Source organism: Zosterops lateralis (assembly GCF_965231275.1).
Source record: "Zosterops lateralis genome assembly, contig: HAP1_HAP1_SCAFFOLD_59, whole genome shotgun sequence".
In the NCBI taxonomy this organism is placed as follows: Eukaryota; Metazoa; Chordata; class Aves; order Passeriformes; family Zosteropidae; genus Zosterops; species Zosterops lateralis.
In genome coordinates, this window is record NW_028154607.1 from 344,078 (window position 1) to 370,815 (window position 26,738).

At 42.9% G+C, this 26,738-nt stretch overlaps 1 protein-coding gene and 1 pseudogene across 2 annotated transcripts; both read right to left on the reverse strand.

The window, feature by feature from the left end:
- Positions 1-11,688: 11,688 nt before the first annotated feature.
- LOC310923471 (uncharacterized protein) lies at positions 11,689-19,476 on the reverse strand. The gene is made up of 4 exons (XM_083885463.1): positions 18,588-19,476; positions 16,103-16,272; positions 15,248-15,575; positions 11,689-14,175 (listed from the first exon to the last, which is right to left on the reverse strand). Exons 1-4 carry the CDS (start codon positions 19,081-19,083, stop codon positions 11,708-11,710), a joined length of 3,462 nt encoding a protein of 1,153 aa, XP_083741589.1. The 5' UTR covers positions 19,084-19,476; the 3' UTR covers positions 11,689-11,707.
- A 1,781-nt stretch (positions 19,477-21,257) lies between these two features.
- On the reverse strand, positions 21,258-26,524 carry LOC310923475 (beta-sarcoglycan-like; annotated as a pseudogene). The gene is made up of 6 exons: positions 26,492-26,524; positions 25,056-25,265; positions 24,084-24,269; positions 23,820-23,982; positions 23,176-23,307; positions 21,258-22,336 (listed from the first exon to the last, which is right to left on the reverse strand). The product of its transcript is annotated as a beta-sarcoglycan-like (transcript).
- Positions 26,525-26,738: the final 214 nt, after the last annotated feature.

A 26,738-nucleotide genomic window follows, 5' to 3' on the forward strand; every position in this document is an offset into this window, starting at 1 on the left:
GATATTGGGATAGCCAGAGCTGGGATACTGGGATAGCCAGAGCTGGGATACTGGGATAGCCAGAGCTGGATATTGGATAGCCAAGGCTGGATATTGGGATAGCCAGAGCTGGATATGGGATAGCCAAGGCTGGATACTGGGATAGCCAGAGCTGGGATATTGGGATAGCCAGAGCTGGATATGGGATAGCCATTGCTGGGATATTGGGATAGCCAGAGCTGGGATATTGAGGGAGCAGCCAAATTAGTAAAATTTTTAGTTGACACTGGAGCAACATACTCTGCTTTGAACAAGGCTTTAGTACCTATAGAAGATGTTTATGTTACAGTAGTAGAAGAAACTGGCCCATCTGAAAAATCATATTTTTTAAAACATTAAAATACAAGTTTGAGAAACAGTCGGGCATTCATAGATTACTGCATCGAGCAGGAAGGGATTTGCTGGAATTACTAAAGGTAAATATTTAATTTTTTAATGTTAACATGAAATTTTTTAAGGTCAACAATAAAATTTGTGGGATAATCAGACCTGGCATATTGGGATAGGCAGAGACAGGATATTGGGATAACCAGACCCAGGACATTGGGGTAACCAGGGGATGGAGGGAATGGAGGACTCTGAGGGGCTGCAATGGGATCTGTGGGAATGGAGGACTCTGAGGGGCTGCAGTGGGATCTCTGGGGATGGGGGGGATCTGTGGGGCTGGAATGGGAATCCAGGGAGCTCCAAGGGGCTCTGTGGGGCTGGGACACGACTCCATGGGTCCCTTCTCTCCTCGTTCCCAGGTCTCCACACGGTGCAGGTGGTTTCCAGCTGTGACCTCCTGTCCAATGGAGAATCCATGGATCCCACTGGTACGGCTACGACGGGTGGGATTTCATCTCCTTCCAGCTGGGATCCAGGAGCTTTGCAGTGTCCCACGGTGCCACTGGATCACCCAGAGGTGCTGGGAATCCAAAGGGATCCTGGTGGAGCTGATGAAGCATTACCTGGGACACACCTGTGTGGAAGGGCCCCCAAAAGACATCAGATATGGTCGGGAGGCTCTGGAGCACAAAGGTGGGTGTGGGAGAGGAAGGGGAATTCCCATGGGAATATGGGATTCAGAAATGGGGAGACTAGGGAATGCAGGAATTCCCATGGAATTTCCATGGCTGGATCTCACTGTCATCCCAGTCAGGTGAGAATTCCATGGCTGGATCTCCCCCCCAGCCCACTGCCATGGGAATTCCATGGGGAAATGATTTGAATGGATGACCAATGCAATGAGATCAGTGAGGTGAGGAGCAATCCCTGCTGGGATTCCAGGGGCCATCAATGCCAATGCTGTCCCCAGGCCGGCTCTGCTGTGCCCGTGGCAGCGCCAGGGGAGTGCCCTGTCCCTGCCCTGAGCCCAGCACGAGCCTTTCCTTGGGTGTTCTCTGCCCTGCCCGGGGCAGGAGGGCACTGCCCCAGCGGCTTTGGTGGCCCCGGGCACCTGGCCGGGCTCCAGCCCCTGCAGGTGGCTCCTTGGGGATGTTCCAGAGCAAAGCTTAAAGCCAACAACAGTTTCTGGAGGGGATTGTCCCCCCTTGGCCTGTGCTGGGAGCCCAAGGGCAGCAGCCCGGGCACAGCAGCCCAAAGTGCTGGAGCTCAGTGTCCCTGGGCCAGGCCGTGCTGATGCCTTGGGAGGCTGACCTGAAACAGAGACTGGGCAGGGACAGAGAATAAAGTAGGGATTTATTGAATCCAGGATCCACCCTGGGCAGGACAGGAGCCCCACCAAGGCTGCACCCCGGGTGGACCAAGAACAGGCACAAAAAAATGGCTGCCCAGTCACCAGATCTGACACTTTTATAAGTTTTGGTGCATTTGCATATTGGGGTTTAATTGTCCAATTACAGCTTCAGGTTGTGAGGTCTCATCCTTCTTGTTCCTCCCTTCAGTGCACCCTTGTTTCTGCTTTTGGGCCTGAAAGGTGTTCTTGGTTCTCTGCAGAAAAAGGATTTGTTTTGTGTCCCTGCTCTGTGAAGAGCTGACTGGCACTGAATATGAGGATCAGAACTACACCCCTGGGCAGCACAGAATCTGCAAATATGAAAACTAAAGCTTCAGGCACCATTTCCCCCCTTTAGAGGCTTGACAAGGCCTTTTCCTTGTTGAGTCTCTATCCTAAATATTTACTAATAATAGATATTCAATCACAAATAAGTAACTAACAATAGTGAACAGGTAGCAGTAATGAACATTTAACCAGAGATAAATATCTAGCCATAAAAAAATACTAAACACCAATAATAAACATCTAACAGTAGCATTGTCTTGTACAGTGAGGTGTCATGCAAAGAAGAATAAGGATTATTGTGCACAGTTCTTTAAGTACAGAGGAGAAATCATTTAAAGCATGTTTTTGTCTGCATCAGTCCCAGTCTGTGTTTTTACAGTTGTTCCAGGAGCAGGAGCTCTCTTAGCTCTGGAATAGCCAATCCAGGTCCTTTGCCAGCAATGGTGACCGTGGTGAGAGTGGTCAGCAGGACTGGCTTGTAGAGGATCATTGTCCCACCACTGACACAGACCAGTCTCCAGGCTGGAATGGATGCACAGCTGTGTCCAGTCCTGGGGGTCTGGTCAGCACCAGGTAAGTCTGGAGCTGCTGCAAAGTGCAATCTAAAACCATTAGACATCTCTAGAAATCAAGTTTCCACTTTCAAGGGAATTTCACCAAACATATCTGGGATCTGATCTGGTCTGCCATATAGAATTTCACAGGGACTGATGTTATCCCTCTTTGCATGGTAACTCCACAAAATCTATTTGCCAGTAATCTCCAGGAAGATCCCCTGCTTTTGTTACTCCTAATACAACTCTTTTCCTGGTGTCAGGGTTGTTTTTCCAGCAGATTTCACATTTGCTCACTACTGATTGTATCATGTCAGTCATTCCCTTTCTTATTACTGCCTTTTTCAGCTGTTTCGGGAGGTTTTCAACACCCAAAATGTGTGTTTTCATGTTCTCTTTGAGCCAGCTCTGGCAGGATCAGGGGTGGGACTACAACCTGATTTGTGGTGTAACAGCCCACCCACCTTCTGTCATCTCAGCTTTGAGAAACTTGATTAGTTTGTGCTCTGCCTGGTCATATTTTGGGGTGAACCCTGACAAATGAATCTCTTTCTGTGGAATTACTGCGAGAATACTTTTTTCTGCAATCCCTCTTGCTGCTTTATCAGCAAAGCTGTTTCCCAGTTCTGGAGTGGTTTTCCCTTTTTGGTGACCTCTACAAGGCATGAAAGCTACTTCTGTGTGGTTTTTAATGCTCTCTGAGAGGGCAAGTACCTGTTCAGCATGTTTGATTTGATTGCCTTGAGCATTCAGAAGTCCTTTCTCTTTCCAGATGGCTCCATGGGCGTGGACAACACTAAATGTATATTTAGAGTCAGTCCAGATATTTATATTTCCCTTTTTCCCTTCCTTCAGGTCCAGGGCTCTGGTTAGTGCAATCAGTTCAGCTTTCTGTGCTGACACATCTGCTGGCAGGGCCTTTGCCTCCATCACCTTATCCTGCCTGGTTACTGCACAACCCCTCATCCTTTGGCTGTTTTTCATAAAGCTGCTCTCACCTGTAAAAGGCCCCCAATCTGGATTTTCCAGGGGCACATCTCTCAGGTCCCATCGACTGGAACAGACTTCTCCAATTGTCTGTAAACAGTTATGTTTAGGCTCCTTGTCAATGAAGGTGGAGGACACAACCATGGCAGGGCCGACAACAGAAGTTGTTTTCAGGGTAACATCATCCTGCTCTAATAACAGGGCTTGATGTTTAAGCATCGGGTTCCCAGGTAGCCAGTGCCCCCCTTTTGTTCCAGTGCAGCTGGAACAGGGCATGGGGTACAGACACTGCAGTGTGTCGCCCAGGGAGGAGTTTTTGGGCTTCCTGCATCAGGAGGAGTGTGGCTGCCACAGCCCTCAGGCATCCTGGGCAGCCCTGGGGAACATTGTCTGTCTGTCTGGAAAAGTGGCCACAGCCCTCCGTGGATTCCCGAGGCTGTGCTGGTGCCCCCAGAGCCAGATTCCGTCTGTGGGCTGTGAAAAGTTCCAAAGGCTCAGTTAAGTCTGGCAGTGCCAGTGCTGGGGCTGGCCCTAGAGAGTGTTTCAGCTGTTGAAATGCTGCTCTGGTGTTCTCAGCCCACAGGATAATTCTTTTCTCAGCTGCTTTTCCTGCCCCATGTCGGGGTTTTTCCAGCAGTCCATAATTAGCCCTCCACAAAGGACACCACCCCACCATTCCCAGGAAAGCTGCCTCTCTCTCAGTGTGGGGCTCTGGGAGTCCACAGGTGGCTTCTTTCCCTTCTTTGCTCAGCTGCCCGTGTCCACGGGAGATCTCCAGGCCCCAGTAAACTCCTGCTTCCTTGGCCATCTGTGCTTTGTCTTTGGAAACTTTGGACTCACTCCCTCCCAAAAAGTGTAATAAACTTAGGGTAAGTCATGTGCAACCATCTCTAGTTTTGGCTGCACTCAGGATGTCATCTGCATATTGAAGAATAATTCCTTCTGGTTCTTGTTTTTTCCAGTCTTTTAATTCCTTTATTAGCTGGTTTCCAAATATTGTGGGGCTGTTCTTGTAATCTTGTGATAAAACTGTCCATGTGAGCTGAGTTTTCCTCCCTGTCTGAGGATCTTCCCACTCCAAAGCAAAGAGCTCCTGGCTGTTTTCATGCCCAGGAATGCAGGAAAAGGCACCTACAACAGCAAACCCCCCTAATTCCTCTGTCAGTGTGGTCAGAAGGGTGCAGGGATTGGCCACTATTGGGTTTATGTCCTCGGTATTTTGTTAATTGCTCTTCAATCTTGTACTAATGGATAACTCTCCCCATCTGCTTTCTAAATGGCCAAAATTGGGCTGTTGGATTTGGGCTCCCATTGCACTAACAGACCGTGCTGCAGGAATGTTTGAGTTGCAGGAGCCAATCCCTTCCAGTTCTCTGATTTCCAAGGGAATTGTTTTTGCCTTCCCTTTGCTGTGGCTCCTGGTTTGAGTGCAATCCTCACTGGTTCTGCTGCCTTGGATCTTCCTGGGACACCCCTGGCCCCCACTATTGGATTGGCCACATTTTCCACTTGGGCAGGGATTGCATCCAATTTTTCCTGTATAAAACGTGCAGCGACTTGGACAAATTTAGATTCAGGAATTCCTTGTACAGCAAGGGCTGGGAAAAGGGGAGGCTGGGAGTGGGTAAGGGTGGAATGGGTTGGGTTAAAGCGGTTCCTGTCCTTAGGAAAGGGAGCTCCAAGGGTCCCCGGTGTCCCCACTCCCATCCAAAGGTGGGAAAACCCGGGATGGTTGGGAATGGGGGTCCCGGGTGTCCCCGGTGCTGAGGAAAGGAGGGGCCCAGGGCGTCCCGGGCAAGGCAGGAATAGGGGCCCAGGGGGTCTGTGGGCCAAGGCCAAGGGGGCTCTGGGGGCAGGGAGAGGCGGGATGTCCGGGAAAGGGGCGCAGGGCTGTCGGTGCCGGGTCAGGGGGTGCAGGGGGAACCCATGGCCGGGAATGGGGGTCCGGGGCTCCCCGGGCTGACGGGAACAGGGGATGCCGGGGCTGGGAGAGGAGGATCCCCGGGCAAGGGGCTGCGGGGCGGGGTTGGGGCAGGATAAGGGGGCGCGGGGGGTCCTGGGGCCGGGGAAGGAGCTGCGGGGGGGTCCCGGTGCCCGGGAATGGGGATTCCAGGGGCTCCCGGGGGGGCTCCCCAAAGCCCCTCCCAAGGGGGAGCAGGAGCCGGCTCAGGAGCTGTGGGGAGAGAAAAGGGGCCGAGCCCGGCACGGGGGGACACGGGGGAGTCCCGGGCGCTCCGAGGGGGGACACGAGCCCTGGGGCCCCCCCTCACCTTCTCCCGCAGGGGAGGCCGAGCCCCAGCCCGGGCAGACGGAGCCAGGACGGAGCCCCTGAGCCTCAGAGAACACTTGGACCCAGCAGGACCAGAACTGGGGAACAGGGATCAGAGTTGGACCAACTGGGATATACTGGGATTAGACTGAGAGTGACTGGGATCATACTGGTGGAAACTGGAACCTTACTGGGACAAGTGGATGTGGCTGGGAATGACCATGAGTTTGCTGAGGGCAACTGGGATATACTGGGAGTGTCTGTGACCATACTGGGAGTGACTGGGAACACACTGGGAGAGACTGGGGGTAACTGGGTCTACACCCGGGGAACTGGGATCCATGGACTCTCCATTGGACAGGAGGTCCCAGCTGGAAACCACCTGCACCGTGTGGAGACCTGGGAACGAGGAGAGAAGGGACCCATGGAGTCGTGTCCCAGCCCTGTTGGAAAGCAGATAGAAATCTCCCAGGACCCCGGGCACACAGGCTTAGAGGCAGAAAAGAATGCAGGGGCTGCTTTGAAACCCTCGGGGAAACTGAGATCCATAAAGTCACACAGACATGAAGAGGCAATGTGAGTTTTAGTTTTAAGTGAGTAAAAATATGCCTTTAGTGCCTTAAGTGCCTGAAGTAAAGAAGAGACTGTATTAGTTGATAGAAAAGCCCTAAGGTCCAGTTTAAAGTTCAGCAGCGTTACTTTGTACAAAGTTAACTAAGTCCTAGATATAATATAAACATACCAGAGCATTGCGGACATTGCCAAACAGAATAGACAGGCTGTAGGCACAGGCCTTGTGTAAGAAATGATTCCCATTGTCACACAACTGTGTTAGACCAGGAGAGGTGCAAAAAGACAGGAACAGCATCGTGTTTGTGGCTGGTTGGATGATTTAGGAATAGAATTCATTGTATCGGGGCTGCTGCTGCTGCTTCTGCTTGGGCCATGGGGACTCTGTGCTGGAAGGCATTTTGCATGATGGCCCGGACTGTAACAGCCTGACCTTGGTGAGGCTGATCCAGCCATGCCATCAACTACTTTTCCAAGCAGCAGCACCTCTCTTGTTCCTGGGCTGGCCGCTCCAACTTGCCAGCTGTCCATCAGCAATGTGCCCGCTGCTCCTGCCTGCTGCCAGTCCTTCCCTGGCAGTGACAGCAGGAGCTGCTCCTGCCGCCGGCAGCTCCTGTGCCTGGAGTCCCTTCCCGTGCTGGCAGCACCAGCTGCCTCTTCCCTTCAGCCCAATGCCTGCCTGCACCTCGGCCTGCCTTTGCCAGCTCTCTTTTCCCAAGCCTTTGACTCCCAGGCTTCTGCCCCAGCCCAGGGACATTTGTTATTCCCATCACCTGCTGCTTTGACACCAGGAACCATTCTGGTTTGACCTAAGAGGTGAATCATGAAGGTTGTGGTGCTTTCTTGTCCACAATGTCCTGTTAAGACCCAGAACACGTTGTTCTTACAGCTGGGATTGTGGTTGTTCCTACACCATTTATTCCACACTGCAGGACTGAAGAAAATCTCTCCTTTTACTAAGTTGAAGCTACAGCTTAGTGCAAGTATGTGTTAAAAGAGAATAAATGCCATAATCCTCCTTTTCTTTTTCAGTCACTAGTGGATAGCTCCCTGAAGGATACAGAAAAACTCAACAATGTTGTGCATACAGTGAAGAAAAGGGAACACAAAATTCCCTCTGGATGACGAGGTTAGAAAACCTGTTTTAATCCGTGCAACTGTTTCTCACACGTCTACTTAAACTGACAAGAAATTAAGCTGATTTTCTCCAGCTGAGGCAGTTTTGCAATGGAGCAGCAGCGTGTCATGATGCTAAATAAGAACCTGGCATTACCTCTAATGGTCACTGCTGCAAAGTGTATCAGTGCACAGCAAGGCAGACTGGGTTATCACAGTTATTCCTCCCCTCCCGCACATCCCATTGTCTCCTCTGCAGAAGACACAGGCTATGAAAACAAGGCAAGGTTGCTCCCTCTTTTTCTTCTCCCACAGGACTTGTTAGACACCATGGTTTTTCAAAGGACTGCATGTGCCTCTCCCCAGCTTGCTTATTTCTCATTCTCCAAAAGAAGAGAGCTGAAGGAGTTTGGGGCATGTGAGTGCCTGATCTCTCTTTCCCTCTACAGGCTCTGCCTCCCCAAGCCCTGGTTCCCTGCTGTGCTTTGGCATGAGAGCCATTCCAGCCCCAAAGACAAGGGCAGTGGAGTTCAGCTGCAAAGCCTCTCTCTGCACTGGGATTGCTTTGAGCCTGCAGCCTCCATGGGCAAGGGCTTTGTGGGAGCAGGGCCAGCACAGCCTGTGCCCTGCACACAGAGCCAGGAAAAGGAGCAGATCCTGCTGCCTTCTGCTGCTGCTGATCCCAGCAGCAACTCCCCTGGCAGTTCCTGCAGGGAACTCCACCCCAAGGGCTTCCATCCCTGTCGTGCCTGGGAGAACTTGTTGCTTCCCAGTTGTCCCCCATCCCTGTGGATTGTGGAGCAGGTCAGCACAAGCGTCCCTGGCCCTTCCTCCCTGCCCAGCCTGCAGCAGTCCCAGTCCCTGTTGCCTCCCCCTTGCTGCAGCTCCTTGGCCAAAGTGCTGCCAAAGGCAGCGGAGCTGGCTCAGGATCCCTGTTGGCTCCTGGGCTCCAGGATGACCTTCAGAGGGACACTTGGAGCGCACTAGCGTCCACCGAGGGTCACCCAGCTGGAAAGCAGCTTGGCAGAAAAGGGACTGGGGGTCCTGGTGGACACCAAGTCAGAGCTGAGCCAGCAACAAGTCCTTGCTGTGAAGAGCGTTCCTGGACTGCCTCAGACAAAGTATTGCCAACAGGCTGAGTGATGATTATTCCCTCCTACACAGCACTGGTGAGGCCACACCTGAGTACTGTGTCCAGTTCTGGGCTCCCCAGTACCAGAGACACTGTGACATTCTGGAGGAGGGTCCAGTAAAGGGCCATGAAGATAATGAAGGGATGGGAACTTCTCTCCTATGAGGAGAGGCTTAGAGCTGTTTAGCCTGGAGAAGAGGTGGTGCTGTGGAAAGTCTTACTAAAGTATTTACCTATCTGAAGGGAGGGTATGAAGAAAACAAAGACTCTTTAGTCAGTGCCCAGTGACAGGACCAGAGGCAAATGGGCATAAACTAAACATAGGAGGCTCCATCTGAACATCAGGAACTGCTCTCTTTTTCTGTGAGGATTGCCATGCATTTTTACAGAGTCTATCCTTAGAGATACTCAAAAGCCACCTGAACATGGTCCTGAGCAACTGGCTCTAGGTGGCCCTGCTTGATCAGGATCATTGGACTAGGTGACCTCCAGATACTGCTTCCAACCTTGGCTTAAAATTACTTCAAATGAATGTATATACATTGCAATTAGAATATTGTAATGCAGAACTGATCCTGAAGAAGTTTTTCATTGCATTTGTTTCTGATGAAGGCTGTTGCTTATCTCTGTTTTTCTGAGCGGGTGAGTCACAGTACCATGAAAAAAATTACTGCTACTATTCAAAAAAGTTTATTTTGTTGATTTATGTGTAGGTTAAATGTACATGTCTTCTCCTTTTATTTTAGGGTTATTTTCCAGCCCAATTATCAGCATATTCAGGAAAGACTGAAATGCTTTGTACCTACAGCAAGTAACTTGATGATTATCAAATTATTATAAGTATGTGTTTGAAAATGAGATTTTTACTTCATTCTGATTACTGTATTTGAAGTTCTTGATATGCTTTTCTGTATTTTTTCCTGTCCTGATTCACCGTATGAGGGATTCTGTGTCCTGTTGATTGTGGAGCTCGGCAGGCCATTGCCCTGTGAGAAGGGTGTGTTCAGACTATTGCCAACATCCTCTTGGCTGATTCCTCATGCTTCATTTACAAATATATACAGCGTACATTCAGGCACCTTTTTTTTATTGAGCTTATTTGTGACTTTTTACCCACAGTCAACTGGGGTAGTAGCACCAGTGGGATCATGGGATTCCTACTAGTATAGGTGTCCTAGAAAATTCTCAGTGGCCAAATAAGCTAACCAGTTTTCAGTGTGAACAAGATACAGTGGATGAAATGTAAAGAAAGAAAACTGAGGATACAGTCTTGGGGTCCGTCTGTGTGAGACTGTGTAACTAATTGATATAGAAGGGCATGCGAACATGGGGTGGGTAGGGAGGAGCAGAGTATGATGAATACTGTGTGGAAGTCACAAAAAATACAAAGGTTTTGTATTAAAGAGCAGTTGCTAATGAAATGAACTAATATGAAGGAGAAGCAGCGGAATGTTTGGATTTGAATGAAGATGTGGTGGTAATAATGGAGAGATGAGTAGCAAAGGACAGTGGCAAGATAAGGCACAGGTACGAATGAATACTTTGCCACATGTTAAAATCCGACTATAAAGGAGTGAGTTTACTTTGTCTGACAAAGTAAACTTTATGGAATAAAGGGAATCTTAGAAATCCTGCAGCTTCTCACAAGTGGTGTACTGTCTGCCTCACCTCTGAAGCATTCTCATGGTCAGAAAAAGATGAGAAAAATAATATTCCAGTATATATTTTGAAATCCTGTTGGACTGTTGCACAAGGAAATGACAAAACATTTCAGTATATGAGATATCAATAGAGCACTAGAGTGGATTTTTTTCCCCTGTGATTCACAAAATTGCCTTACTTGTACAGTTAGATTTCTTAACATGTTAGCGGCTGCAACAGCCAAAAGGTGACAGGCCTTGGAAAACTGTTAATGGTGTTTGAAGACCCATAGATACCAAAATACCAAGTCAGTGCTTTTTTCAAGCATTGCGTTTTTAAAGTTGTTTTGACCACAAAGAATTAGTGTGTATAATGAGCTTTAATGAAAGCTGGCAATGGCTCTTTGTTCTTAGTTTTTTCTTTAAAGGTAGTTTCAGTGATGTAGTGTGCCATTGGACTTGCTCGTCTTGTGATGGAATTGAAATGTGTTCCTTTTGTTTGGAGTTTTAGGAGTTAATTGTGTCTCTGTGAGAGTTTTCCCAGAGTTGTAGCCAGCTTCCTGCATTTTCCTAGAGCTGAGTCTGCTCCCTTTCATGATGACATTTCCCTTCAAGGACTGCATCAGTGGTACTGAGTCTGTTGAAAGGGCCTTGGGCTACATACAGAGATAATTTTACCTTACATTTGCTATCTTTTGGCTACTGATGTTCTAAAATAGCAGTTTTGAACTGCTCTTGATTTTCCTCTCTTAAGTAAAATTCTCAAGTGGGTATAGGATCCTTTGTCTTTTTTTTTTAAATTACCCTGCCTATGTCACCACATCTGCAAACTTTGGGTGATGTCTCATTATAGCTACATTTCTATAACTGATGTTTCTGCAAGAATTGAATTCTATTCTGTTTCTTTGAGAAAGGTGGTTTTCTCTCTTCTGCCAGATTAAAAAGAAATTTTTGAAATGTAATTGAATACTTATTGGACTTTATTTATCTTTGCAACACTGGGAATTCAGAGACAATCCACAAATCTGTCTCAAAAAGCAGGAGACAGTAGTATGTACCATTTCACTGTATAGGTTGAGTCCCATAAGAAAACACAATAGTATATAATGTATATTTCCATTTGCATTTATTTTAGACAAAAGGACAAAAGAGTGAGTATCTGAAGAAAATTCCAAGGGAAGTGATATATTAGTATCAACTACCAATAATGAGAAAGTAAATATAATTCAGCAACAGCTTTATTAATATTCTAGAGTAGCTTTTTATAAAGTCTGTTATTGGGTTTTTTACGAGTACCCTTCTAAACAGAAGTAATTTCACTTTAAAACAAAATAATGTTTGCACCTGCTGTAATGACACAAACACTGTGGGAGCTTAGTATTACCATTTTGTGTTTCAACTATTGAAGTTTGTTCTTCTGCTTTGCAAAATATTAGCAAATCCATCAAATGCTCTTTTCTTCTTAACAAAAAACTGTTCCTGTCCTGAATCTGTCTGACTTCTTTGGTTGAGATTTTCACTGGAATTTTGGATGTGTTCTACAGTTGTATCAGAATGGTTCTCCAGTTCTGTCAAAGTAGTATGATCCTTCATCTTGCTGGAATCAGTGCTTTCAGAGATTGTATTTCCTGTAGGCTTTTGTGGGAAGGAACATGAACTGTATGGTGTACTTTCATTGAAGACACCTTGTGGGATTGTGAACGAATATGTATCCTCATCATCACTCTGATCCAGTTGGAAGTGATCATCTGTTGTGAATTCTGAAGAATTACAAAGATGAAGCAGATCTGCCGTAGGATTACAAGTCTGCATTTCATCAGGCAGACTGCAGCTGCTGGTATCCTGTAATTCTGTGAATCCATCAGAATTTTTCTCATCAGAACCTCCTTGCATTTTATCTGCACAAGCCTGCTTCACCTGTGGTAGCAAGTCATCTTGCTTTGTAACAAACATGAAATGTTTTTCAAATGTGTGTTCAGGTAGCAATTGAAGAGATGATTCTTTGCTGGAATGTAGCGGTGATGGTTCTTTTACAACTTCATTCAAGCCAGTATCAATAGGAGCAAAAATAAAGCCACTGTCCTCAGATGTACTCATGTTTCTTCTTAATGTAATGTCTGCTTCGCCATCATTCTTTTCAGGGGACTTCCTGGCTATGTCCTCATCTGTACTTCCTGCTGGTGCATTGTCTTTCTGTTCCGTGTGACTGAAGCTGAGGGAATGCTGTGGTTCTCTGGGAAGCAGAGACAGCTGCAGTCCATCCTCTTCAGAAGTTTTCTCTGTGTCATATGTGGGAAAATGTTTTAACTTAAGTACCGTGTTACCAAAATCTGTACTTTGACAGTAGAGAGAATCAGAAATAGAGTTTTGTGCTGTTGACTCTGCATTAGTAAAATAATCAAATGTATCTGGAATTTCTTGACTTGAAGAACTGACTGTATCTGGATCTGACACACTTATGTGACCACTGCATTTATCAGAATGAGGGGATGCTGTTTCATACATGGTGGTGTCTGATCCATAATTAATAGTGGTTTCAAAATAATAGGCACTGTTCTCTCCTTGATTTTTCCAAATCTGCTGAAGTTCAGCAGTAATGGTTGGAGACTCTGGCGGTGTTGCGAACTTCTCAGTTCCACTGTCTGTATTCGTTTCATCTAGTGATGACTGATAGACTGGCAGGTTGTCACTAACATCAGGCTGTTCCAGTTCAAAGTCTGCTAAAGAACTACAGTCACTCATTGTGAATGGAATCCCTTCAGCTGAAGAGCTGTCACCAAATACATCAGCTGAAGCATTTTTTTCATCTGAATATATCGTTTTACAGTCATGCTTTGTAAGGGGAGAGTTTTCTATTATTTCATAGATGCTTAAATTCTCAATATCTGCATCTCTTCTGGAGCTACTGGGTGAAATAAAATGTACAATATCACTAGGTATACTTTTGTTGCCATTTAGACCAAGTTGTTCTTCACGGCTTTGCATTCCCTGCCTAAATTTTCTCGTGTGCCTGGGTTCATTATGTGAAACAATACCTTTTCTTTCTGGAGCACTTGGTGTAGCTTTTGTGATCTCAGACTGCAGCAGACCAGAGTTGTTTCTTACTTTCCTGTTTGGTGTTTGTGCATTGCTGTTCCGGTAATCTGTCCTTAAAAAAAATAGTCCAGTATCATAAATATCTGTACTTTCATTACTGTCTATACTAGTTTGGACTTTTGGAAACACTGCTATTTTCTTCATGTTGATCTCAATATTGCTTGGTTTCTGGTACTCTGCTTTGGGATTTGGTGAATGCACACCATTGCCAGAAAAATTTTGATACACAGTAGAAGTTTCTGTAGGAAAAATCTGTGTGTTTCTTAAAGAATGCTCATCACAAAACAATGTATTATGCTGTGTATTTGTTGGCTTGCTTGCAGAAGGCTCTCTGCTCAAGGTTTCATCTGAAAAAGCCTGATTAGAATATGTCTGTTCTGAACCTGAATTTTTGTTCCTGCGCATGAGTCTCCAAAGTCTTTCCAGGTAGGGTCTAGCAAAAGCACCCAGACAAAAAGCACAAAGAAATGTAATGACCACAGAGAGGGAGACAGCCAGTGCAAAGTTTGGCTGTGTTTCGTTCTGCCTAAAACCAGTGTTAGTGTCCCTGGCTTTTCTAACCAACAATGCTGAAACTTCTTCGTTCACCTCTATACTGTAAATGAGATACTTCTCTTTTCTTGTATTGAAAAGACACAAATATAATCCTTCAGCAGTTTTCTCAGCATTGTGTACCACTAAATTATTCATTTTATCCAGTGTCATATGAGGAAGACTCTGATTTTTTGAAATTCTGCCCTTAGGTGTCCACCAAGAGATTCCATTGCCTGAAATGAAAGAAAATACAAACTCAGTCTTTGTTAAAAGCATAGTGTACTTGGTTTGCAGGGTCCAGTGATGTTTTTAAGAATCTACACTGGACTATCTCTCATAATTTTAACCGTTTATTATAAACCCCATTTTCCTTTTATCCATCCCGAATAATTTGACATGGTACAAAGCCTGTTAAACCATATCGCGGGCCTGTGCCCACTGCCTGCCATCTAAAAACACACTACATACGGGGTCTTAATTGCAGACTTTACAATTTGTATTTTTGGCTTTGTCTTTGGAACAGCTTTTGTTCCCAGCTAAGTTTTGCTGCAGTCCAGTGTGCTGATGTTTATCCAGGTTTTTGTGACTCTTTTTGTAAACAGACAAAGCAGGTGGCATTTCTGATATTTTCTTTTGGGGATGAAGTATTCCCAGGGGAAAGCCTTACCACCTCCAAGTGCTATTAGCCCTTTAAAGTTAAACCATTTTGCCTTATGGCTCGTGACAAATACACCTTCTGGTCTAAGTTTGGTCTTAGTTTTCAATCTGTGTGGTAAATCTTGGCTCTATAGGTTTTGTTACTTATACCCTCAATGATCTCTATTAATTTTAAATGTAAGCGAAGTGTGTGCTACGGTAGCTGTATGTTTTTAGAAGAAATAGAAATCTTTTTTCTCTGCAAATAAACTTTCATTTTATTTTGCTCTAGCTGAACACTGAAAACTGTTGCATCCTTCTTGGTTTTCTACATGCTTCAGAAGTGCCATCCCATTATTTGGCCCTTTGTTCAGTCCAAAATGAACCAATACGTTTGCAATGCATTACTTACTGAAACTTACTTGTATATTAATTGGCATCACTTCCTCCTTTGATGTAAGGAAGGAGATCAAGAGTCAGTAAACCTAACTTTAAAATACTCTAAGCAGAATACTACTTTCTTATGAAATATTTTTGCATGTTAAACTGTTACTTAGTAATTTTTAAACAGTGTCTTTAGAAACATACTTTTAAAAACCAGATTTATTTGACTATTCTGCATTCATTTGGATTTTAGCAGCATTTGGATGGAGTGCCTGATATACATACCTCTTATGTTGTCCAAGTTACAGGTCAGCACTGATGTCCCTTTTGGGACTGTGGCCCTTTTGACCAAAACTTCGTCCCTGCAGTTTAAATGGAAACTTGAAAGATACAGCAGAGGTTTCTGGGAGTTGTTGGCAGACTTATTGTATGAAAGGCTCCATTTTTTCCTTGTGGAGTCAAAGACAAAATGAAATAAATGTTTAAAAGCATTTAGCCTGCAGTTAAATATCCAGGCATTCTTTGACAAATACACTTCAAGTTGAAAAAAGTTCAAACTGAGTAGTATCTGTGGTAGAGGGATTGTCAGAGCATTTCCACGGAGATCCAAAACCTATTTGGAAATAATTCAGAATTAATTTGATAAGGCTCACAATGGAATCCTTATTCCAACATCTTACAACAGTGTTTTAGTGTACAAGCACTTCTGTAGTTCTATGAACAATACATCTGCTTAGGATTTCAATAATGTTGATCTAAGCTTTTTAATGCAGATGAAAAGTTTAAATTGTGGTGTTTAGAATTCTCCCATTGTAGACTTACCTTTGTGTGAATAGGGAGCTGCAGGGCTCTTGCCATGGAAGGGATGGAGGTAGAAGGGGACATGTATGTGTTTAAGGCAGTTATAGATTGGTTTGTGGCATAGAGAAATTGTGAATTTATGGTTGTATCTTGTACATTTTAGCATGTGTTTTCCTACATGTAAAAAGCAAATATAAAAAAATATTTTCACCATTTGCTCTAGTTTTTTATTTATACACTAGTATTATAATAAGAATCATATAATCATGCTTAATAGTTGGTAAATAATATCTTTAATGATTAAAATAAAATATTCTAACAGTTGCATTGCTTTACAACCTGTAATTTGTTGAGATCTCTGAAGGCATCTGGATGAATTTTAGTTATCTTGTTGTTTCGCAGGTCAATGTCCTTCAGCTGTGAACGGTTTTGAAAATCTTTTGGGTCAATATGTTGTATGGCATTGGATGACATATGGACAGTTTGTAAAGACTGCAGGAGGCCTAGTCCTAGGAAGAAAAAAAACCTATTTTACATTTTATAGTCTTGTTTTCCCAACTGCATCAAGTGTCTTTATAAAATGCTTTGCAACAAAATTCCTTCCATTCCACTATTGCAATGAGTAGCTGCAGCCTTTGTGTTATGCCTTTCCTGATCAGTGGTTGTCCCATTCTAAAAGCTGCATAGAATCAACAGCTAGCACATTAAAATATTCCGTTAATGAATGTCTTAAAAACTGACACTTTCATAAAAGCACTAGCATTTCTTTGTGCTATCAAAATTATTTTGATCTCCGTACTTTGCGCAAGCTTCTCTGGAGAACTAGAGGTAGGAAAGGAATGTGAAAAGGGTAAAATATATTGAGTTGACAAGTTCCTAATATGTTAATTGTAAGTAAAAGATAAAAATGAAAAAGGTGATACAGTATCTCCTATCCATTTGCATGGGTGGTTTCATGGGAGTTTTTCATCTGTGGAATTATTTGAACTATATTCTTAGGGTGTAAAAGAAATGAAAACAAAACCATGTTGTTGCTTGTGCCCGTCTGCCTGTGAATTATGAAGCATGGCAGTATAATCTTCAGTGTATCCTAGTTACAATAACATCCACGTTACATCAGAACACTTGATAGCTGGAGACACCTCATTTTTCTGAGGTGCTGTGAAGGCAGCCCTGAAGCTCCAGCCTGCAAGGCCCAAGGGAGAGGCAGACATTTGAACACTCAGCATTCCCACTGATGATGAGTGTTCAGCACCACAGTGTCACTCTAAAGTGATTTTTGGGCATTGTTGAGAAGCTGCTACTTCTTAACAATTTTGCCCTTGGTGTCACCTTGTTTACCAGAACTAGCTTTTCTCAGCCGGCAGCTCTGTTTGCAGAGTAATTGATCTTCGGGTTTATTGTGAAAAGCAGAGAGAATGATTCATTCCTGGTATAAAACTAGAGGTGGGTGATAGGAAAGGCATACAGAAGTTCTGTAAGTTCATAAATTCATCACTGCACCTGTGTGAGGAATTGTACTGTGGCTACTTCCCTGAATTTAAGCTTGTGCCAAAAATATACACTGGTATGGCAGCAGCCTCACTCCTGGGGAGCTGGGAGAAGGGTTTCTCTGTGGGAAACCTCTGCTGTAGAACTGCTGTTTATGTTTTCTTTCCAGAGCTTAAACCTCAGAATTTTAGTGAAGTATTCTGGACAAGAAGAATGTTTTGAACATGTATTTAAATGAATATAGGATTAAAGTATAACTTAAAGTATGGTGGTACCATGCACAGCAATGTGAACTTAAAAAATTTGAGTCTCTTATAGAAGAGGATTCATCTGACTGACCTTCTAAGGCATCTTTTAATGGGCAGTCATATTTATCTATAAAACCAAATCAAATCTTCATCAATGTATTTTATAATGTAAGGTTTTTATACTGTCTATATAGATACCTTGTCTGTACAAACACTACAAAATCATTAAGTGATATGGGTTTTCTTTGTGCCAGAGAATTATTTAACAGCATAAAAGGAGAACAGAACTTTTATGACCCTGTGTAGGGGAAAATACATTATCATCTTTGCGTGACTTTGTGGGGTAAGTGGTATTTTTGTCATCACTTGTCCTGTATTTTCAAACTCTAATGAATCTGATGGTGTTATCAGACATCAATAAATTCAACATATTGTATAGGACAGCATTGTTCATCTGGTAGCTTCTGCTTCATTTAAATAATTTGGCCACTATGAATCATCCCTGCATAAAGGTTAAGCTCCCAGCATAGTTCAGTGACCAGCAAAGCCTTTCTCAAAATCTCTTGAAACCTTACAGCCCTCTCCTGTTACACCAAGGTGTCACTGTGATTGAGTATTAAAGGTACTGAGCAAAATTGTTTGGAATGAACAAAATATATTTTCCTGTCTCTGAAATACTGAAACTGCAGGAAGTTTTATTTAATAGTGTTGATTTCCTTCTGAAGGCTAGTATGAAATTCATAGTCTGTAATTTTTTTGACCTTTAAGGTTCACAACTGGAATGTGGAGGCTGATGTTTTTCCAAAGATCCTTATTCTCCTTTCTATACAACAAGCAAGAATACTGCTCCAGTTATATTTGACTACTATTAACACAGTACAGTTGCTAAGACTATTAAAAAACCTAATAAAGTAAACAAACAACTGATTTACTTCTACCTCTATATTTGCCAGTGAAACTTTCCCTCACCTTAAGCATAATAAATTGGGAAAGTCACACTCTAGATTCAGTAAGGTATAGAAATTATATCCAAAACCAACCTACCCCTTGGGAGTCAAGTCCTTAAAGATTTTTGAAATGCTTACCTCTTGGAACTGTATTAAGATTATTTCTTTCAACTGACAGTACTTTCAAAGCAGGCAGGAGACGATCAACAATGCTGTACTTTTTAGACCCGTGTGCAGGTGTAGGCATATCCAGTGTGAGGGTGTGGATGGCATTACCATTGAGGTTTAGAGTTTCTAAAATGGGTAAATTTGTACAAGTAGTTAAAGTGAGTTCGGAAAGCAGGTTGTTACTGAGGTTCAGGTGTTTTAGCATCCACTCTTCATTTCTTCCATCAGAGCACACAAAAGTTCTAATATTACTGTAACTCAAATCAGCTGTTACTGCTGTTTTTGATATATCTTCTAGAATAGTAGATATTCTGGTAAAAGAGCAATTCAGTAAGAACTGCCCATCCCAGTGGCACTCTGAACGGTGATGTGTAGCAGGAAGAATACGCTGTGACTTGGTTCCCACTGATCCAGGAAGATTAAAGTAAAGGACCACAGCTATGACATGCAAGTGAAGGTTATCCATAGTATCTAAATCTAAAATGTAGAATTATGGTTAAATTCAGCACAACAAGAACAGAAAGTAAATGTAGTTTGACATTTAAAAAAACATTTTAAAAAATCAACACCAAATAACCACAGCATTACCAACATTCTGCATTAAATAGAATGGAGTCTTATTTTCAAAAAGTACATTAATAAACTGGTAACCTCCCCCTCCCTCCATCTATCCCAAAAAACAATTAGAACCTTTTTTTCTTTTCCAGCCTTTTGTCGAGAAACACAGCTTCTTGGGAGCTTGAGATCTAACAACAGTGGAGACTTTTGAACTCTGCTTCAGGTACTGCACACAATTACACTAAGCAAAGTCCACCACATACAATCTATGACAAAGGGGTGTGGAACAATTTTTATACTTCCAGTTTCTTACACATTCTTCATATTCTTAAAATAAACACTTCTGAACAGCAGCTGCATTGTAAAATTTATTGTATTATTTCAAAACAAACGTTTGAAATTCTACAGCCTTTCACCCATTGGAACAACCACCACACTTAGAGATGGTGAGAACTCTTCACATGCAAGTTGTTTCAGCGTACCCAGTATAGCATTTTACACAGGCATGTAGAATGCACTTTATACACAAAAAATCTTAAGTGCATCTGTGGGACTGAAATAAACAGTGTTCTACTCTATGCTTTTAATACATACAGAAAAATGTACCTTAGGCAGTTAGAAGATAAATAAATGCTCAACAGAAGGCATGTGTGGTGCCAACGTTTATCAAACTGCGTAATATAAATGTAAAATATATTAACAATACATAGTGGCTAGCAAATTTGATAATTTATTTCATTTGGTATTTTTATGACTGGTTTTGCTACATTTTGACAAAAAAAATCCACACTTGAAAAAAAATTCTGCAGATCATGATTTAAGAGTACCTTTGTGACAAAATCTTTCAGCTGTACATTGCACACAGTATTTTAAAAAGAACTCTTGATAATTATGGGAATCCAATACTAGCATATAGACATGTCAGTATTAATCAGAGAAGAGCTTTAATACGTGTGTAATCTAGTTGACCAAGGCATTTTCAAGATGTATGTCAGCTTTGAGGATACTGCTCTTTATATTTTGTGTTTCCATTTGTATACAGAAAGTGACAAGCTGCCATTAGCATGAGTGACAATTTGAAAAATGTTAGTTTATTTCCTCCTTTTAACTGTAACAGAAATTGAGTTACCGCTTAGCAGCAAAGATGGGTGTAAAGCAGCAAAATGTGTGTTAAAGTGTTTAGTAACTATTATCTCTGATAAAAGTCTGAGGTCCATAAAGACAGTATGCAAAATGTTAGTACTTCCCCGTAATCTTTAGTGTGAGAACTCAGTGGTTTTTGCTACATTATATTCTGCTTATTCTGATTTTGTCAGAACGGCTCCACTGCTGACCAGCCCCAAACCCCCAACAACTACTGAGCATCAAAATCTGCCTTTGAGCAGTGAGAGAAATACAACTCCTCTGACCTCCCCCATGTGCTGTAATGCCTGACTTATGAATATCCCTCCAGCAACCACTTCCACCCATACACGTTCTGCATGAGCGTTTACTGCCTTCCATGAAGTTCAGAAATTGGGGCCTTAGAGTTGAATTTCTTGTTACAGCAGGAGCTGATTTGTATTTTATGGAATCCTACGTACTTTAAGCACTGTAAAACAAGGGTAGATGGTTTACCTTCATGTAACAAATAATCAGTTCTGAAGTTAATGTGCAAAACTCATGCAACTTGAAGGTAATGAAGGGTGTGCTTATCAAAAATCTTGTCAAAAAGCTGTTACAAACAGTTTTTTGAGACCTCCAATATTAAGATTACTTGACGCTACTGCTAAACCAAGCTATTTTAAACTGAAGAAATACATGGGGTGGGGAAAGAAAGAATCTTATAAATAGCTGGTTTATTTTTAGCTCAAAACACATCACTGCTGCAAATGCCACTGGAAGGCTGCAGCAGGCCCCAGTTCACCATACAGTTCACCATAGTTTCACCGTTGACAAATTCTGATACACATAGTCTGATGTCCTCCCACCACGTTTAGAATTACAAAACTGCAGTTTAACTTCAGAATTTAATTCCGATGTTTCAGTAATGCATCAGTACTGAAAATTATGGGGAAGGAGAGAACTGACGTCAGACACTGCTGCAACAGTTAAGCTTAGATTATTACCTATCGAGTAATGGACTCAGACACTGTTCACATTAGAGCACCTCGGAAAACACTATTTTTGGGTAGTAAGCAAGTTGTAAGTACATCTTTAAAAACGTACTTCTAATATAAACACATTTTGTAAGTATTTCACATAAATTAAACAACTGCAGAATGCATTAACTGCACAGACAGAATGGAAGTTCAAGCAACACTTCAATAACTGCAAGACTACTTCAAAATTCAAGTTACATTTCCATACTCAGTATTACTTTGCAAATATTATTTATGATAGCACAGTTTTTTTAATAACATGAGAATACATGGCAGAAATCATGTGATATTTTTAAGTGAATCTGGCATTACCCCTCAGTACACATCTGGTAAACCACCTAAGTTTGGGGTAAATCAATGTATCAACAAGAAAGCAGAGAAAAGTCTGCCACTTCAGCCATCCTAGGAGAATCTATTTTCAACAAAAAGTTGACATTCGTGTTGAAGTACTTCAGACTGTGGTTATATTCTCAGCAGTCTTCAAGGTCTTGAGACAGGACAAAAACCTCCTCAAGAGACTACTGTAGGCAGTAGAGGTGTTGCCAAGATCATGTTCTTTTACATATATTCTACTGATCCCAATTCGAGAAGGTACTTCAGTATGCACGTACACTGAAAGCTTATAGATTCAGTGCCAGTACTGCAGCTAACAGGATGATGACCTAATACTGCTGACTGTAACAGCCTTTCCTTAAAAATACAGTGTAAGAAATGTTAGCATAAACTGCTGCAAAAAAAGAAACCCTTGAAGGCATGCAATTACTTCATACAAATATGTGTAAACACGGAGGAGACCTGTCCCTGCAGCAGTTTCTTTCAGTGCGTGGCTCCACAGGGGTTGACAGAGGTCTGGCAGCCCATGTTGTGCCCTGTCACCTGAACCTTGAACAGCGTCCCGTCCGCACACATGCACAGCTTGAAGCGCAGCCAGTTGCCGTTATTGAACTGTTCCCCGTGAGAAGAACTTGGCAGTCGTGACGGGCTGACCATCACAGTTCCGTTCAGGATGATGCTGTTTTCCTAGTAAGGAGACAGGAAAAAAAAAAAAAGAAGTTGTAGAATTACAACTTCTAATGTAAATAAGGCATATTGTTTTTGAGAAGGACAAGCTGGTTTAATGGATAAATAACACGTCTAGGATGGCTGTAGAATCAACAGTAAAAAAAAGGTATGTATGCAAATGTTTAATTTTTTAATAACAATTACAGCAATGCCTGTGGATTTCTTGACTATATACAGCAATGTACTTTGCTATTTCAGTGGTGTATCGATATTGAGAAAGACAGCAGTAGGGTGACTTTCCACTTGACATTCTTATTAGCAAATGCAGTAAATATAAAATATGGACATGAAACAGGAAAGAGTGTTTGAATTCATGCATGAAATTCATTCACATTTGAAAGTGCATATACCTTTATTTTTATCCTTTTTTTCCATCGTTCTATATATACTACCATCTTAATCTCCAAAAATCTTAAAGAAATGCCAGTGAATCTTAGAGCAGCAGCACAGAATGCTCCAAACTATATGCTCTGCTCTTCTGGCAAACATTGCCATCCCTGGTTAAGCTTTCAGAGGAGATTAACTTCCTTTGGTATTCATGCCAGTACAGAGGCCAATATATTAGCTTTAACTGCGTTGTAGGTTTTTGGTGTCTTAATAGTGGTAAATCAATATTACCTGGAACTATTCAACCACTACTTAACTGCAAAGTAATAAACCATCTATTTAAATCCAAATGACTTCTGTGCATGAGTAATTTTATAAAATTTGAAATGACATAAAGCTACATCAGTTTACTATCAGCCTAGATTTGAAACTAAGCTGTTAGAAGAATTGCTTTAATTTGAAATACTTACTGCTTTAAGTTCCATGTTTCCACCCATTCGAAACTCAATTGTCTTGCCTGTGATGAAAACACCTTCATTTCCCCGGACAATGGCACGACCATCAACCTTTATGTTTAGATCGCTGGTTGCATTGCTGGTAATCTAAGAACATAACCAAAAAAGCTGTATTACACCTTAATGAAAATGTGCTACTTGCATTTGTCTGAGTAACTTTAATTACCTTAAGAGTAGTGCTGTGCAATGTAATAAAAACCTTGAATGTACTTTTTGCCCTTCTGCCATTAGCTTCTGCATATTTGTTATTTCCCACGTTCAGTTTCAAAACAAGATCAGTGAATTTTGGAAGGTATGTGAAATTAATTTTTCTTGTATAAAAAAAAACAAATTTATATGACAATTTTATGAGATACACAGCTAACACTTGTACCAAATACAGGCTTCCTGTTAAGACAGATGATGTAAATTTACCCCTCATTTTCACTTAACCTGTTCCTCCTGTGTATTCATAGTTGTGAGTGGTTTTTCTGCAACACGATTGCTCAGTGTTTCCAAAGGCACACTCAACCCTCTATAAAACCACTAACCCAACTCTACTTTTACACAAACAAACAATGGGCTGTATTCTTATTACTTACAAAAGATAAGAGACATACCCTCTCTGTAGAGGCCTTTTGTACATTCAATATTTTAACTCCATTTGGCAGATGAAATTCATGGGTTTGTTCGTGGGTCAACAAATTCCATGCCAATATCGCTGGTAATAGAAGTTTTGTCTTTTTCCACGCTAAGCTTGGTTGTTCCTTGCTGAAATACAGTCTTCAGAAACAAAGTCATGAACTTAATGATGTTTCAAATTAGCAATGTGAGTGTAATTCTCTAGTGTTGCTCACAAACTTTCAATTCATGTTATAACTTACAGGCTGATTATTCCCAGTGATCACCAAGTCTTCATTCCGTCTCCCTCCTACAGTGCTTTTATATAAGGGATGTATAACACCCATGTCAGACACTTGCTTAAACCGCAGTAAGCCACTCTCATGGAATTCCATACTGTCACAACCATTGGGACCAATTCTTACCACTGCCCAGATAACCAGGGTAATCTGAAAGAGAAACACATTTTCAATCATCATGTTGATTGTTCGGATCTTCCTACCACAATTATTGTATTAATTAGATGTTTTATTTGAACAATTATTAATGTCAATGGTTAAGTGAGGTTTAAGTATGAGTTTACTGTAGTCTGTTCCTATTGAAAACATCATAACACATTTAATTATGAAAAGCATTTAAAATTATTTTTAGACTTATTAGAAACAGTAGCTAAAATTATTTCTATATATATAAAATGTTAAATTGCATCCACAGTTACATCTTTCTTTTGTTTAAGGGTAACCACTGACTAAACAGATTTCCTGAACAGTTCAGCTTGGTATATACTTAACGTTGAACTGCAAGAATGCATCCTCAGAGATGGATGTGCAATTACAAAAAATAATTTATTATTTCTCATTGACCAAGCAATAAAAATGTGGTTACTAGAACAATGAAGTTTTAAAGTGCAGTACCTAGTTAATTCTAAATGTTCACATACAGCTCTGTAATGTAAAATATAACCATATTTTATATGCCATATATCCTGAATTCATATGTACTAGTAACACTTCTCATGGGGTGACCATGATAACCGAAATAACCGTGCCTGAATTTACACCATTCTTGCATCTAATCTTGCTCAGACTACAAAAGAACTAAAAAGAAAGGAGAAAAGTGGGAATCTCCTTCAGTACATTATAAGTCCTTGGCCATCCTGGAAGTTTTATTTTTTTAGTGAACTGTCAGAATGAAACACGACCTAATGTTACTTACGCTATAGCTATTATACTCACAATCAGATTGATGACGGCCAAAATAAAAAGAACAACAATCACACATATGGCCAAGTTGCCTTTCCTGCCACGTAACCCTGTCTTATGGAGACGGTCTTCATCAATTGGAATGTATCCTGCTTTGAAGTTGCTGTTGTGCTCCTTATTAACGTTCCTGCGTTCCACAGCCTTCTCTCGCATAGACTTCTTCACCGGGCCGTTAGAGCTTTGCTGTAACACAGGGCATGGGTTAGCTTCAAAAGGCACGTAAATTAGCTACAATGACACACACATATGTATGCAAACAATGTAAACTGACTGGTGGAATATACTGGATATTATGTTGAGAATAATTTTTCCGTCTGCCACCCTGCTGTCAGAATACACACTTAGAACCACAGCAACCTCTGCTAACATAATGACTAAATTTAAAATCCAGATACTTTCAGACAATATATGACTTTAATATTTATCATGGCAGATGGGAATTATTAATTATATTGTTACAGTTAAAAACCTAAAACCAGCTACCAAGAAATTCATCAAGTTTTTACCTCTCAGAGATGATACAGGACATAATCCTGCACGTCATCTGCCAGTACACAGGATTTTAGTTCCCTCCGTGCTCATATGTGGTAGACTCTCAGTGACTATTCAAGAAGAGCATGGTGGATACAGTTTTTAAATTAGTTTGACAGTACAGGGTTTGCATTCAACTCCTGTTGCTTGCATGCAGCATCGAGAAAGATACTGTGAGGCTTCACACCTGGCATGGGGAACTTGGCCGGAGTGGCTTTCGTGTAATAATCTGAAGTTATGACATTGTAAGGGATTTCCTCTCAATGTAACAAATTAATAGAGGAAACTCTTGTACATATTCGTAGTGAAAAAAAATCTTTAATGTATTTTTGTAGCTGTCCAAAACGGAACGGTTTGTTATTTAGGGATTCACATGTTCAAAGAAGAAGCTTGATCTTTTGGACGGAATTAAGTTTGTTCACTTGAATCCTAAAACTACACTTAAGTGACTGCACTTGCACGTCTACGCTGAAGTAGCAACACCGTGTTTTCTTCTGCTGCTGAAGAGCTAAGAGATAGTACTGAGAAAGGTGCTTGACCTGACAAGTTTATGGAGATGTTCGGGCCCCGTGTGGCCCTGCAGAGCACACACGACCTGCGGGCCCCGGGGCACCCGCCGCCTCCCACCCCGGCCAGAACCCTGCGCCTCAGTGCAGTGCCGGGCCCGCACCATTGCCGTCTGTGGCACACCCACGCCTCGGGCAGCACGGCGCCGCTGCGGGCCGCCCCGCCCCGCCCCGCCCGGACAGCAGCCTCGGGCCGCCTCTCCCCTCCCCGGCCGAGCGGGTCCCGCCCGCTCACCGCGGGCCCGGTCCCCCCTGACCCCGGCGGGGACGGCGCCGCCGCCCTCCCGTGCCCGTGTCCCGCCGCGTACGGACCTGCTCGGGGCCGGCCGCCGCCATCTTGCCCCGCCGCCGCCGCGCGGGGCCCGCGGGCGCCCCCTGGTGCCGCTCCGCGCGGCGGGTCCCCGCGCCCGCTGGCGTTACCCGGCAGCGTCACCTGGCGGCCGCGGGCCGTACCCGCTCCTCGCTGCCCCTCTCCGTTACCGTGGCACCGCCGCCGCCGCCGGCCGTACATCACCATCGCGGCCGTACGGGCCCGGGGCAGGGGCACCGGGCCGGCTGT

Coding starts and splice junctions, on each gene's coding strand:
- LOC310923471 (XM_083885463.1), bottom strand. CDS start 19,083: ATGGATAACCTTCACTTGCATGTCATAGCTGTGGTCCTTTACTTTAAT. Junction 15,576..16,102: donor GAGATCTCAACAAATTACAG/GTTGTAAAGCAA, acceptor ATTTCCAAATAG/GTTTTGGATCTCCGTGGAAA. Junction 14,176..15,247: donor TAACTTGGACAACATAAGAG/GTATGTATATCA, acceptor CTTTCATTTCAG/GCAATGGAATCTCTTGGTGG.